At 35.6% G+C, this 16,050-nt stretch overlaps 1 protein-coding gene across 8 annotated transcripts in view; it reads left to right on the top strand.

The window, feature by feature from the left end:
• LOC106671524 (obscurin) overlaps positions 1–16,050 on the top strand; it is a 134,459-nt gene that overhangs the window by 41,939 nt on the left and 76,470 nt on the right. For 7 of the 8 annotated variants that reach the window (XM_014402444.2, XM_014402450.2, XM_014402435.2 and 4 more), the window contains 3 exons: positions 3,374–3,508; positions 11,890–12,009; positions 12,086–12,256. In XM_014402444.2, the coding sequence (XP_014257930.1) occupies positions 3,374–3,508; positions 11,890–12,009; positions 12,086–12,256 (426 nt within the window). The remainder of the gene's footprint in view (positions 1–3,373; positions 3,509–11,889; positions 12,010–12,085; positions 12,257–16,050) is intronic. The other variant, XM_014402441.2, reaches the window with a different exon arrangement.

The following is a 16,050-nucleotide window of genomic DNA, read 5'->3' as shown; positions in this document are numbered from 1 at the left end:
TTGGCATGTATTCAAGGTAGAAAAAATAATCATATGAAATTGCCGAGGACAGCCGATTTGCCCGAATTATGAGCTTTCCTTTTTTTTTCAGTGATGAGGGTTGGAAAATCGCTATACCCGTTTATTATAAGTCTGGTACATGCGAATACAGAAATTTATTTTTAAAAATAAAAACCGTGCACTTTTTCATTGGCTAAATGTCGACTTATAACACCTCGTTAATGTCCTTAAGCTCGTAAATAGCCCGCCTTTTAATAGAAAGTACAATTTAACTTTTTAACGGAGGGAAAATGTCGATGCCAATAAATAAATCTTTTCCGTCATCCTCCTGTGCCAAGAGATGGGCTGAATTATTATTTCGAGATGTTACCCAGATTTCCACACTTCCGTCAAATGAATCTCGGCGAAAACATTTTATGAGGTGTACGACTTTTATTATTCGCGTAAAAACAGCAGATGGGCAGGGTCGACGTTTTCTCTTTGTGTGTCAAGAGATTAAAATGTAACGAAGTCTAAAGTGACTATTATTATGGCCAAAAGAAAAACTGCTTCACAGCTCAAAGAGACAAAGGCAATAAAAGATTTGGCATTGGTGATATCTTGTCGGGCAGGTTTCTGTCCTTCATCCAAAATAGGTAATTTGCTGCCTTATATTTTTTTAAAGTTTTTGAATTAAATAATGTGAAAGCCCCAATAAAAAATAGTCAAGTTCAATGTCAAGATTTTTAGGGATTTTATTATGTAAGTGCCATCTTCTTCCAAGAGGATCTGATTTCAAAATATTAATGCCATTTGAATAGATTGAACTGCCATTAGACACTGGATATCTAAATTCATACAATTTTCCAAACGTAAATATTATAATTTCTTAGGTCGCAAACGTAAGTTAACTCATCTCGGGGTTATCAGTCTTAAGGATTTCTTCCTTTTTCATTTAAACTTTCGTTCAATGTGTCCAAGCTTCTTGGAAGATTTCCATTTATTTAATTAATTAGAGACTCATTCTATCGGTATGGACAATGTTCAAGAATGGCTTTGTACATACGATAAATTTTGCCTTGCTATGCTCAGTTATTTCTGTCTCCTTTAAGGCTTAAAGTTTGTTTCTGCAGCAAATGTCAAAAATGTGGGAGCGTACAGTGCCATTGCCCATGGCAGTATTTGTTCAGTGTGGATAGAGTGGACATGCTCAGGGCAGTATTTGTACCAAAGTCAATTATTTTAATATAAGCCAAATTAAGCGAGATCAAAAATTCACTAATTTTTATATGTGGTGAAGTACGAAGTCAGAACTTATGCAAACTATTTCTTGCAATACCCTCTTATTCCACACTATCGTACCGAACGAAAAATTTTTATTTGTTTCTTACTAAAAAATTCTAATCATAAAAATAAAATAATTAATCGGAATAGGAATCTGAAAAAGATGGACTAATAAATTTTTTCATAAATAATGGCCATCATAGGAACACTCACTTTCCTCTTTTATGGTAGTATTCCGTCGTCATTTCTATTCCTAATGTCGGAACACACTTACCCGATGAAACGCTATGCGACGCTACCCGACGCCTTGTCACGTTTTGGTAGGGTGTGCACATCTATGCGACGTCAAGCGCACGCCACGTACAGTCACACATCGTGTATCACAATAATCATTATCACAATCGCAACGCCTCTTTTGTTCTTAATGCATTATTTTGAGCAAAACCATGTAATAAATTGTCAGTTAAATTTTATGAGCACAACCATGTAATAAAATATTTGTTAAATTTAATTTTTTTAAATAAAGTTATTCCGGTGTTTTGATAAATTTTCTGCCTAACAATCGTAATTAAATAATTTTTATAAAAACTCATGAATTTTTTATCTCGTTTAATTTGGTTTATATTAAAATAATAATTTTGTAATTAATATAACAACAAAATTACATATACACAGTTTGAAATAAACTACAAAAAATATGATTGTCCTGTTCTGACGCTACTCAACGAAAATGGTGTAATTTTATGAGCAAAACCATGAAATAAATTGTTAGTTAAATTCACTATATCAACAAATGGCATTCCGGTGTTTTGATCGATTTTCTACCTAACCATTAAAATTATTTTATTTTATTTTATTTTTTTAATAAAAATTAGTTTTTTAGTTGAATATATAAAATATATTTTGCATTGTATAAATTCACTTTTCCACATCCAAAATGTAATTGTAATATGTAAACAATGTTTGTAAATCCCAGGATCTACCTGAAGATGATCTCAATAAAGATCGAAATGTTGGCACGACAAAGAAAATGTTTTTCTGAAACCTACATCACACCAGACCGCATCTCACGATTTCTAAATAAATATCGATTAACGGTCACTAATCACCACATATAAAAATTAGTGAATTTTTGATCTCGCTTAATTTGGCTTATATTAAAATAATTGTGTTGTAATTAATATAACGATAATAATAGATATAGTTTGAATAAAAATATGAGTGTCCGGTTCTTTTGTCTTCGATTGTACTCGATGCTACCCGACGAAAATCTGGACGGGGGGATCACAGAGCGTAGAGTAGGGTAGCGTTACATAGCATCGGGCAGATGTGCACTGAGGTAATAGTGTAATACAACCTTGTGGAAAAATGGACTTTGGATTTGCGTCGGGTAGCATCGGGCGTGTGTTCCCCGCTTCAAGGTCACAAACCTTCCAAACACATCAACTACAGACACATCAGCTTTTTAACTTTGAAGTCCAAAATGTTTGAAAGTCTCCTTTTAAAACGTTTAATACCCGTTCTAGATTCATATAAAATTCCTTCTCACTAAATCGGCTTCCATCTGTCTACTAGCATCATTTCGGAGTTATTCACATCATTTCTTTAGTTCTAGAGAACAAATAGCATTTGGTGCGTTCCTGGTGAGGACATGTTTATAACATTCCTACCCTCATTATCCTTATACTTTAATCTAATTTGAACAAAGATTACCTCATGATCTTCCCTTAATCTTTGTTCCCTTATTTTGTTAATTGTAAAAATGTATATAGATATTGTTTGCTTAGTAGATATGAGACATTATCTGGGTTTAATGTGGCAATGTTTTTTCTGTTGTTCAGAAAAGAAAAATGCTACTAATCCATAGTTAGTTGGGCGTTAATAATACTACAACAACAACAATAATGCGTTGTGTGTGCAGGATAAGATCTAATATTAAACGTTTTTAAATTAAAAAGAGGCTGATTTTGTTTGGAAAGGCTTACAATTGCTTCAAGGTAGAGTATGATTGTTGGTTTATGTTGGGTGGCGAATTAAAACCGCATAGCTTCCGCATGAGGAGCCGATTCGTGAGAATTGTATTTACATTGTCCCATATTGGCATTTTCAGACGAGTCCGATTTGACTTCGATCTCGATTTAGATTTCGGAATGGACGTGGAGCAGTTGTTGGACACAAGCGCGGCCAAACACAAGATGTCGGTTAAACCGAAACGCAACTACATGAAAGGATCCTCACAATCAAGGTACCAGGCTCACATCTACATTACATACTAAATACAACAATTAACATACACGCGTCAATTTTAATACTAACAGATTCACAATAGTACCTGGAATATAGAAAAGAAACCATCTAGTTAGAAGGTAGTTTGAATTTTAGCATGTAGAAAATTAAGCGATTAACTTATTTTTTGCAAATCATTATTTTTTTATTTTGTGAGATTCACCTAGTTATCGAGGTTGTCAATATTTTTCTGTAGTTCTTGAAGGTCATTAGACTTAACAGCTGAAATCTAATGCCACTTTCCAGCTCATCCACTAGGCTATAACGAAGGCAAAGAGATGTGGGCTATGTGGACTGCAAAGTATTGGGAGAGTTTTTGGGTTCTGCATACCCATGTCCATACTAATGACCTAAAATAGGAATACGAATATTCTCCGTCCCAAAAAAATCCACACTCTCCCTAATCCGTACTTCTGGATCCTTCAGGGCTAGCTTCTGGTTTTAAACAGTTAGCAGAACGAACAGTCAATTCCAGATCGTCAACTGCACGCAGCAAAATAGGATCGAACTCTGGCTTCTCGTCTTTAACTTCAATCTTAGTAACATCGCGTAAATCAACGAACGCTTCGAGTTGTTCAACCAAAATAGTTGCTGCAACGAATCGCTTCTTCTGGATCAATTGTGCCGTTGGTTTCCAGCTGGATAACCAGCTTATCCAAAAAAGTAAGTTCTACACGCGTCGCTGTTACATTGACTTTCCTAACTATAAAAAAATCCTTCCATCACTTTTACGCAGATCACTTCCAAATTCACCTTTCGTAACTTGCAAGTTGTAATTGTAGAAATCCAGGAAGATTTGAATTCAATAAGCCTCCGCAAAAAGCGGGCTTAATTTGAAAACGAAAGCTGGAGGCTATGCTGTTTGGTTCCAGTTCCAGATCATTATTTTTTTATTCCGTGGGATTCACCTACTTTTGAAAGGTGTCAATGCGTTTCTATAGTTGCCAAGGATCATCAGCTACAATCGCTCGACTTTAATTCAACGTACCAGCTCATCCACTAGGTCAGATAAAAACAGTACAAAGAGAGGTGGACCCTGTGGACAACCTTGTGTGACTCCACAGATGCAGATCACTCCAAATTTACCTTTCCTAACTTGCAAGTCGCAATTGTAAAAATCCCGGAAGACTGAACTAAATAAGGACAAAACAGGCTTGATTTAATTGTATGAACATCCTAGGCTGCAGTGGATCCAGTTCCTCCATTACCTTGTATCACCCAATTTACAATTAACAATCATTCGATTTCCTTTTGCCCCACCGTCAAGAAACTTGTGTACTTGTCCTTGAATCCCCATTTGTCATATATCAAGCTGGTCCTTTCCATCCTCCATCGTGTCACTTTCCCGTTAGTTTTCTTTCTTGTTCTATCCTACTTCGACTGCAGTCGGATTAGGTGGGACTCACTGAGCTTGAAGATCAACTTAAACGTCTAACATTTTTTCTGAAGTGGTTATACCGAAATCTCACCACTCAGACCTCTTTAGAATTCCCTAAACACAGAACCACTAAAAAGTAGATCTGATGATAAAAAAGGTTGAATGTTTTTTTTGTTTTTTTTTGAGCAATTTTTGATAAAACTAGAGTGTACAATTGTAAATCGATCATTTATAATAAATATTTAGTAAAGGGTAAAAATTGCTATTTATTTTTGAAAGGAAATTTATATTTGTTGTGAGAATCCAATTATAACTATCGCCTATAGGGTCATATTTATTTTGCATCATCTGCCAGTTTGTTCTTATGGCGCCGATACGCCCTTGATGGCAAATATAGGACAGTATTTTTATCCAAGGAACGTCGAAGCATAATAGAACGTACTTATTATAAGATATTGGTTATTTGCTGGGAGTGAATCTTAAGAAAAAAAATGTCTAACCTTTTCTTCCTATAAAAATAGTCTATTATGATTGAAAGTAGAAAATCTGTACTATTGGATTTTACCTTTTTCTTTGGAATAATGTTCAAATGTTGTTTTTTGAAATAATTCTCCACATTATCAGTGTGATGTTTTATGGCAAAATAATTTTGTTGTAAAAAAAAATATATGGAGCTGCTAAGACGTTATGCTGGCATTGGGCTTTCACGCAATGAACTTTCCACTTTCTATGGGCCCTTATATAAATTTAGAAAAAATATTGTGGCTTTAAAAAGGTCGCAACATTGTCTCGCGTAGTTCTTCAATATTTAGTGATATTTATAGTTTATCGTTTCTGGAATGATTCCAAAAGTGATAACCATAAACCAGATCCTAGTGTAGGAGACATTGTTCATTCCTTGAACAGACAGAGTGGTTATGATTTAAAATAATTAAAAAATGTCATAAATTTACGTTAAACGTTGATAAAAGATGGGTTAAAATGATTACAAATCATAGGCTTTTGTACGTTTAAATCCTAATATTTTCCCAACAAAACCTGCATCTGTTCACAAATACGGATGAACCTGCTTAAGTAATATCTTCGTGACACGGAGAAAAGTACCGCCTTCAAGACAACGTGCGGGATATTTTAATTTTCGACCCGTGCGAAAAGGAAACTTAAAAATATCGAGTGGGGGTGGGTGTGAGTCACACAGACCTTGCCACTCTGATCAAAATAAATACGTTATATGTCATGAGGAGGGCAAGACCCGACTTCCACCCTTCACAAACCTTGCTTAGGTCACTACTTAATTAAAACTCTTTTTCTGTTAAATAATATCGCGGATTAGTAAGTTAAGTTTTTAAGAGTTTAAAATTTGTAATTGGGTGATGAAACTGTAGTTTGGTTGTTTTCGATCATTTTTTCATTCTTCTTTTATTTACTGTTTTGGTTGTAAAAGCCGATATTGAGGCTAAGTATTGTTCATCATTGTCATCAAAAATAATGATCAATGATTGTTGGGTGGACCCTGGCTGCTTGTTCCATCAGTGGATGTGACTCGGCGTGCTCTTCAGTCATTGGCGTGTGTTTAGAAGACGGAAGCACTGCTAAAGTAGTGGTGACTCCCAGGAGTGCGCCTGATTGGAATGACCCATCTACGAGTTGCGATTATGGGCTTATTTTGTTAGAAGACTACTATCCGGAGAGGTATTTTAAGTTCAAAATTATTACAATTGTGTGGTGTTTAGTGACCGTTACTTAATGATTATTTACAGAATTGCTTAGTAGGGTCGTAAATGGCACATCCGACATTGCCACTTATTATCGAACCATCCGTAAAAATCAAGTGGTTGTTGGGGAAGTCGTTGATTCACTTCCTCTATAAATAGTAAATTTGCAATATGCGGGGGATATTCAGCATAATCTTGTAAATAAAGTGTACTTAGAGGACTAGTAGCTTTTTGATAGTCAAGTTGGTACATCGGGTGGAGCAGATGTTTACACATTGAAAAAATATCGGAAATAGCAGACAAAAAGGCACTTTTTCGGGCAAAAGGGGATTTATTTTTCCTCCAATAACTCTCGGTCTGAACCAATTCCGTCAATGCTGAAATTTTTGGTAAAAGAGCACTCTCAGTATGTTGCAAATTTAGTAATTTATTTATAGCTAATTTTTGTATTCTAATTCACCCGCTTCCGCGGAAAGGACTACCTTAGGTGTGCTTGGTAGCGCACCCCGAATCCGTCTAATACATTACTAAAGGTGTGAATTTTTTAAAAGTCCGTATCTGACGCTTATCCGTAAAAAATCGACCCGAAATCCAAAATCGATCTAATCGAGGATTTGTAAAATAGTAACCCCATCGATGGCTCAGCTCCCCATCTTGCGCCAGTGAAACTGCAAATTACATTGTACAATTTTTCGCATTTTGTTAGGGTATTCTTAATATGTGTAGTCCAAGACATTTTGCGGTCTAGCGTTAAACCTAAAAACTTTACCTGGAGTTTCACTGGGAGTGTATATGAACCTAGTTTTGCCCTGCTTGGTAACTATACTTTTCTTCTTCTATTGAAGGGACATAGAAATGATTTTGTTTCAGATATATCTAATCCATTATTACTCAACCAGTCCTTAAAAGCAGGGATAAAATTAACCAGTTTGTTCATACATTGGATCGTGAAATCACTTACCACATATATACACATATCATCAGCGTATTGTACTGCCTTAATTCCGTCGGGAATTATTGTAGTTAAGTCTGATACGTACAGGGCATATAGAATAGGACTAAGAATTCCTCCCTGAGGAAGTCCTTTAAAGGAGGTTCTTGGTCCTATAAGTTTATCACCTTTATTTATTTTAAAGTAAATTTTTCTGTTGGTTATTAAGTTCATGATATTTACAATGAACGCAGTGGGGAGGCCTAATTTTTTTAAGTTTGAGATGTAGCGTGTGAAAGTTTATGTTGTCATATGCTCCACATACATCTAAAAACAGCGCAAGAACCGTTTTGTTATGAGTTAGAGCTATCTGTATGTCAGCATCAGTTGAGCATCCACAGCCGATCTGTTTCTGCGAAAACCGAATTGCGTTTGTGGAAGTACGTTGTTTCGTTCCAACCTTAACTTAATCATTCGTTCAAATGTTTTTCCAACGCAAGACATCAATGCTATTGGCCGATATGAATTCGGAGAATATTCTGGTTTACCTATTTTTTTAATTAAAATTATTAGGGATTCTTTCCACGATTCGGGGACCTCTGATGACCGCCATATTTTGTTATACATCTCTAACAGTATTATTTGTGCGAATTGAGGCAGGTTGCTTAACATCTTATAATGTATTTCATCCATCCCTGGACATGTATTATTTGAATTTTTTTAACATTTAGTTCTGCCATAGAGAAGGGATGTAGCATTTCGCAACAAGTTTGTTCTTTACCGGAGATCTCTTTTTCATTGTTCGATGGACCTTGGGGACATAGAGCCAATATAAACATCCTCTATACATTGACCATACATATGGGGCATCGGCTGAGGAGTGTGAACATTTTTTATCACCCTTAGTTTGTTCCAAATTACTTTAATTGGCGTGGACCTTTTAATCGTGGAACAAAAGCGTTGCATCGGGTAGGCGTGTTCCCCGCGTTATTCTTGATTACCAGCGTGCCATCGCGTTGTAGACACAATTGCTACGGCCATTGAGCAATATAAATTTTGTTCCGGTGTATACCTTGATGTGAAGCAATCCTTCAATGCAGTATGGCACTCGGAGCTGTACTCGAAGCTCTCTAGGTAAACCAACAGATCATTTCAAATCAATCAGCCTGTGCACAGATGCACAGGAAGACAACGCAGTGTACACGCAGACACTCCACCAATATCTTTCACACCTAATGTATCCACTAAACAAATCTGATCAACATATCAAACAAATCCCCTGAATTCGAACTACTTAAAAATCCTTCACATTTTCAAGGTTTCCATTCAACTCCAGACAAATTTTGTCTTCAAGTTACATGAGATTAAAACTTTGAGCGCTTCCTGACTGCCATAGGGTTTTGTCTTCTTAGAGTGAACTCCAATTCTTTTTATTTCTCTCGTCCAGCGCTCATTGCTATAATTTCCGACTGGAAAAAACAGTCTGCCTTAGGCGTAACGACCTAGGCGTTAGCTGCGTTAACTCCAGTCTCTTCTTTTCAATTTCAAATCAAATAGAGATCAACGTACAAGTAAATAAAACACTCACGAGAAAAATGTAAAATTGTACATTTCGAATAACACGAAACTGCCTTTGCGCAATGGCAAAGTCTGACCAAAGGAACAGCGAGTCAGCGAAGCCAGGTTGTTCCCCCCTCGTTCTTAATCAGCAATTCTCATCGTAGTATAAATACCTTTTTCCTTTTAAGCGTTTTAGTCATACGCTAGATCTTGGCCGGCTTAGGTTAATAAGACAAATCGCATATTGCAATATAATGTAATTTTTATTATAAATTATATTTTTACATTATTTTACAAGATGATTATATTGATGACTTTCAACAAAACTGCATTTGAGTAGGAGAATTTTGATCCCCTAAGTGGCTCTTAAAATAAGATTACTATTATATTGAGAGGTAGTAATTTTAAAAAAAAGTATATATATCACAAATTAGTTACTGATGTTTTGTCGTGATGTTGCTTCTTGTCTCACAGGTCGTTGATGAATAAAAATGTATATTGTTTGTAAGAAAAAATATGTTCACGTCTCCGATTGTTCAATGTATAAAATATAGACTTTTTCGTGATGAGAAAGTTTGGGGTGGACAAACTGCTATTAGAAAGCTATTTTTGGTTGAGCAAGGATTAGGTTAAAAATAAAACACTTTTTATCCTCTTTCATGCAGATTAGGAAACGATTCGGCAATCGTATTTCTATTTCAATTATGGATAATAAGTTCGAAACTGTCGTGGATCGGTTACGTAAATGATCATATTTTCGCGTTAAATTTTGTTAATTCAATGTTTCCCATCCGAAAAAAAAAATTTCATTGAGAAAACAAGCCGAATGATGCAATGGAAATTATAATATTTGTTCAAAGAAAAAATAACAGATTTAGAAATAACATATCTCTTCTGATTCCGACAAGTTGAAAAATACGGCCTATTCCTGACGTAGGCGGAACGAATCGGTCTTGTAACGTCACGACCAGGCCGCTCTTTAACACAGAAACAGTGGATACAATTTTCACCTTTTTCCTCGGAGAAATTATGTAAAATTCTGGTACATAAATAAACAATTTTCTGACGTCATTAATCTATGATAATGTACTGATTATATTCTTGACATTTTTCCTACGCTTAAACTGATAAAATATACCAAACCACGAGGACAATGCCAACTGGAACCTTGCAAGGATTATTCAACCTTTACGACAAAGAAAAACTAGAGCTCATTGCTCTTACATGAACAACCTTCAAGTCTAGGCCATGATAATAAACAGCCAAAACTGTGGGAGGAGTGGGGTTATAGGAGCCCGCTGATGTTCCAATTCTCAAATTCGATGTTCATCGAAAAGGAAGACCTTTTAAAAAGAACCTTAAAATCAAATCTGCCTGGTACAACTACTGCACAAAAACCGAGAAGAGCACAGACCATAGACTGAATTAAACGTAGGCAGATACGCTATGGGTTTTTAGTCGAGAATAATAAAGCTTGCAGTCCACTCTCAGATAATCTGGTAGGTAGTCTGCTCAAACTTTTACCTCATTTGAAGTGAACATATAATATGTCTGTATTTCCATGGAATCCTTGGCGGTAGTTAGTGAGCATTCCTGGGTTTTTGGGTTTCACAGTTATTCAAGGTCAGTCAGCTTTGATGTCAAAGCAACAGCTCTTAAGCTGCTACAAGGAAAGTCACCAACAAAGCAAGGGCAAGTTAATAAACAGGTAAAGCTGATGAGGAGTATGGTAGCCATATTAGGTATGCCAGCTGATGTAACAACTCCCAAATACAACATTAACAAGTAAACCAAAGGAACCCTTAGACCAATTCTGTCTGTTACACTGTTCAAAAACCGTGGAGCCGAGGAGAACACAGGACAAATACACATAGCTTTACCTTAGTGAATTACCAGGGGTTTTTTTAGTGGAAAATTATAAAACATAGACAGGAAAGGGGCGTCGTAGACTGAAACGGAGGCGTTGACACGGCGCGCATCATGTAAGGTAATGGTCCTGGGTTCGAATTCACCGACGTTGCATTCGAACTTGACGTACTTACAAATGTTTTTTTTTTCCAAAAACACCGGCGCCCCGAGGGTTCATAGTTAAAACAGACTCGTTTAAAGAGAAAAAAAATACAATCTAACATTCAGTCCAACTTTTACCTCATGTAAGGTGAAGTCAAAATGCGTTGCATGGTATCCTTAGCGGGGGTCTGTGACAATAGGTCGACGAGAGGGGAGTGACTAGTCCATTCTGGTAGATTATCACCTTTGAGACACCGCAAGAAATTCATAGAGAACCCATGCGAAAAATTCACAGAATTACTATAGGATATGTAAAATAAAACGAGGAATCCGTTTAATCTATCCACCGGACCCTATCGCATGAAAAATCAAACCGGATAAGGGTACTGGCAGAAGAAACATTATGCATTGTCAAGAATAGCCGGCCAACATATTCTGGCCTATTAACGAAACCCTTTGCCACCGTTTCGTTGCCTCCAGACCATCGAGGAGGTCATACACAGGTTTAGGGAAACCCTGCAGTTCAACATGACATTAGACAACGACGAGACTACAGCGATCCTGCTACGACCGATACCGGGTACTGTTATTCGAATCCCCCAGACGCATAGCAAATCACACAAGTCCTCCTTACATACCAAAGTGCTGTAAGAGAGAAACTTTGTGCTTTTACTTCTTCAGTCTGAGAACGAATGCACATAGACTCTTCTCGAATAATTTTCTTTTGACTTGACTTTTTTTTCAAGATGGAGCATCCAATCATTGGAAGATCCGGAGAAGCAAGGGCTGGTGCCGATGGTTCTCCTGACACCGCATGAAGTCTCGCCTATGTCCGAATCAATGCAAGATATCGCATTTAGAAAAGAGTTAGTGCTTGAATTGGTTTTCTTAACTTCCTGTACAGGCAGATTACCACAATTTGATCAAGTTTTCTACCATTAGGGCCGTTATATCGGAGCTGGTCGAGACAGAAGAAGAATTTTGCAGGGACCTGATGCAGGTAGTGGACAGATACATCCGACCCTTGGACGGGCCCACGGTGCCGAGATTCGTCAGCGACAAGAAGGAGTCACTCTTCGGCAATTTCAGGGAAATCGCCATTTTCCACAACACGTATGTAATATTTTTTGCAATTATGTATTTTTATGTTTAGTCGCAGGTTTTGGATAACCGGAAGAATGTTAAATAAATTGTAAACATTTTACGAATAGTTAGGGTTAGCTCGATGTATTTTTAAATTTTTATTTTTTTATGATCTCTATCACTAAACTTTCTTTCGTTTTATCACAGACTGCGGTGAGTACAATATTATTAACGATTATTGGTGGTTTGTTATGTAATTAGTTAATCCATATATCTTTTGTAGTTTCTATTGATATGACTGATAAACTATTGATGAAAAGTGACATATCAACGGAATGTTTTACATTTCAAATAATTTAACGTGGATGCTTTTGTGCTGAATAAAATGTTTTATGATGTGGAAACTTAAGTTAGGAGGGATTACTTCAGGTAAGGTTAGGTTAGGTTAGGTTCAATATCGTTATGATGGTTGTTAGATGAGGTTAGGTAAAGTTTAGGAAAGAGATAGGGACGTTTTGAGTTTAGGGAATAATTCTGGGGCGGTTTTGGATAGCTCAGTTAAATTAATGGGCAGGTTAGGTAACATAGGAGTTAGGTTAGGTTTAGATTTAATTTAGATTATCAGTGTAACATTGTAATGAGTGATGTCTATTTCGCTTTGTTTTTCTTTTTCTATGTCCATTTCTACCCTATTTTAACGGATACAAATTTCCTTTTCAGAAGAGGCCGTACTTTCTGTTTAAGCATAAAATTCTATAGGTTTTAAGCACTTTTTCAAGATCATTATAGTCGTTCAAAGAAAGGTAAAAAATTTGCCATTTTTTGGAAAACCTTTTTCAACAAACATTTGGCCTCTATGTACACTACGAATTGTCCAAGGTGTTTTAAAAATCATATTATTCATTATTTTTTGGCGAAACCCTAAAGTTGAGTCAAATTGTTCAACTTTTTTCTAAAAAATATTTATTTCCAGGGTTTTAAAAATTAATGCCCTCTATGGCAATTTGCCTGTTATTGCTTTACAAAGCGATAAAACAACTGTTTCAATTTGATAGTTTTGGCGAAAAGTTTACGGAAAGGTTAGCGTACAACTTTCCAAGAAAAGCTATTTTAAGACCTAGCTTGAAGTTTTCTTTTTCCGGCAAGTTTTCGATAAAATCCGAATCCTCTCGCAGTAGGGATAGACGAAGTTTAGTAGAGAAGATATATTTTGTGACACAAAATACACATAAAAGAGGAGAGAGAACAGCGTAAAAGATGGCAGTTAAAAGTCACATGAAAATATAACACATCGATTTTTCTTGCGTTAAGCATCTATGAAGATTAGTTGGGAAGATATTTTTCGACAGAAAATATACATGAAATACAAGCATCTTGAAACAGAGTAACGGAGGACGAGTTGCTACATCAAGGCAAAATAGTATTTCAATACTATTTTAGCAAAATCTATTTCAACCAAATTTTTATATTTTATTATCCTTATTATTGTACGAATTTGTAAAATAGAGATTAAATTATTTTCGGCAACAACCGAAAATTGTGCCAAAATGTTACACCCGTTTTCAATAAAAAATATTTATATCTCGGTTCCTGGATGTTTTTAATAACATTTTTCAAAATAATGCTGTAAAGTTGTTTGTCTGTTATTATTTTACACAAAAAAAAATCGTTTTCATATGATGCATAGTTTTGGATAAAAGAGTAGTGAAAGGTGAAGATGCAACCTTCCTGGGAAAACAATTTTCCGATCTACATCTAATTTTTAAAATATGAAAAAATCACATGAAAACGTAGCATGTCGATTCTTCTTGCCATAGTGATCTATGGAGTTCAGTTGGGGTGATATTTTTTGACAGAAAATGTACATAAAATACGAGCATCTTCGAACAGCGTAAGGGAGTTGAAGTTGCTAGATCACCAAGGCGTGATTCAACCTTCTTGGAAAAGCAATTTTCCGATATAGCTCAAATTATTAAATAAAAAAAAATCAAATGAAAATGATCCCTCTTCTAGAAGAAAGTTTTTTTTTGGCACATAATAAACATAAAATACAAGAATCTTCAAATAGTTTAACGGATAGTGAGTTTGTAGTTATGCAACCTTCCTGGGAAAGCAATTTTCCGATCTAGCTCAGATTATTAAATTTAATAAAAATCGAATGACAATGATCCCTCTTCTAGAAGAAAGCTGTGTTTGACACATAATAAACATAAAATACGAGAATCTTCAAATAGTTTAACGGATAGTCATGCCGGAATACGTGATTCCCGAATTTCAAAAAATATTTGAAACACTTCTAAAGTACTGAATTTCACGAGAGCTTAATTTATTCTTTGCATGAAAAGGTCGTAACACAACATTTAACACTGTAAACTATTAATAAAAGTTTCAAAGTCATGATGATAATACAGAAATTGACTATTTTCTCTGTTCGCGTTTTTCTATCAGACGCGATTGTTCTTCCATTGCACAAAAATATTCCACATTTTAATAATTCAGCGTGTTTGATTCGGTTTAATCACTAATTAATACCCTACCACACTTCTATTTCGAGAATGATTAAATTATCTTTTCTTTTCTCCTATCAATCTTGATTATGTGCCAAAAGTCGTTCGTGTATTTTGAAAGTTGTGTTTTACGTTTGGAGATTATCGCCCGGGTCCAGATTTAGACTGAGATAACTAAGTTCTCAAAGAAATCACACTCTGCATAAACCTAATTAATTATGTCCGAGGGCCTGACGATTTTTGGATCTGGTTACAACGGCGTTGAATAAAAATAATAATTGAATTAAATCATTTAAACCTAATCATTGTACGGTCTCTCTGCGTTTGTTTAAATTCGCGAAAAACATCCTTTTCGTCCTTTTTTCAGAAACAAAAGGTTTTTAATGTCTGCAATGTCAAAACAAACAATATTTCAGACCACCCAAATCGACTTTCCCTAAAAAATAAAGTATCTTAGTACATTCTCCTAATTTTCACTTACTTTACAGTTTATATTTTATATTGTAAAAAGTTGGGAATCAACCTCGAGATCCGGTGTACCTCGATGAACTAGCAACTCACCACCCCGCACTTACGCTGTTTGAAGATTTTCGTATTTTATGTTTATTATGTGTCAAAAACTACTTTCTAATAGAAGAAGAATCGGCTTGTTACATTTTTATGTAATCAGTTTTCTTTAATTCCAGCTAGATCGGAAAATTGCTTTTCCAGGAAGGTTGTATTTCACATTTCGGTACCCTTTTATCCAAAACGGTTCATAATATTGAAATAATTCCCCTTGCTTTTTGTAAAACAGTAACAAGGGGCGTTAGCGCTCATCACTGTAAGGTAAAGGTCTCGGGTTCGAATCCAGCGGCACTGCATTCAGACTCGACATACTTGCAAATGGGCTTTTTTTGCAAAAACACCGGCGCCCTGAGGGCTTATATGACCTCTGCTGTTGCGAACCTCGTAAAAACAAAAATTTAAAAAAACAGGCAAACGACTGTAGAGAGCATTATTTGACAAATGTTATTATAAAACACCCAGAAGGAAGAAGGAAGATATGAATGTTTTTGTATAAAAAAAGGGTGTAAGATTTTGTCAGAATTTTAGGTTGTTGCTAAAAAAAAAATGAATCTCTATTATGGAAAAATCCTTAGCTACGAATCCATTACGACTAAGGATAAAAAATATGGTAGTTATAGATCAAATAAATTTTGAGAATGAAATATGGCAACTTTTTGACCTCTCCTTGAACAACTTGTCCAAATATACTAAACTTATGAAGTTTGATGATCAACCAAAAATTAAAATGGGTTTTAGAGAGAATTAAGC

Source organism: Cimex lectularius, unplaced genomic scaffold (assembly GCF_000648675.2).
Source record: "Cimex lectularius strain Harlan isolate CLEC.00 unplaced genomic scaffold, Clec_2.1 scaffold4, whole genome shotgun sequence".
In the NCBI taxonomy this organism is placed as follows: domain Eukaryota; kingdom Metazoa; phylum Arthropoda; class Insecta; order Hemiptera; family Cimicidae; genus Cimex; species Cimex lectularius.
This window is presented reverse-complemented; position numbering and strand designations above follow the sequence as displayed.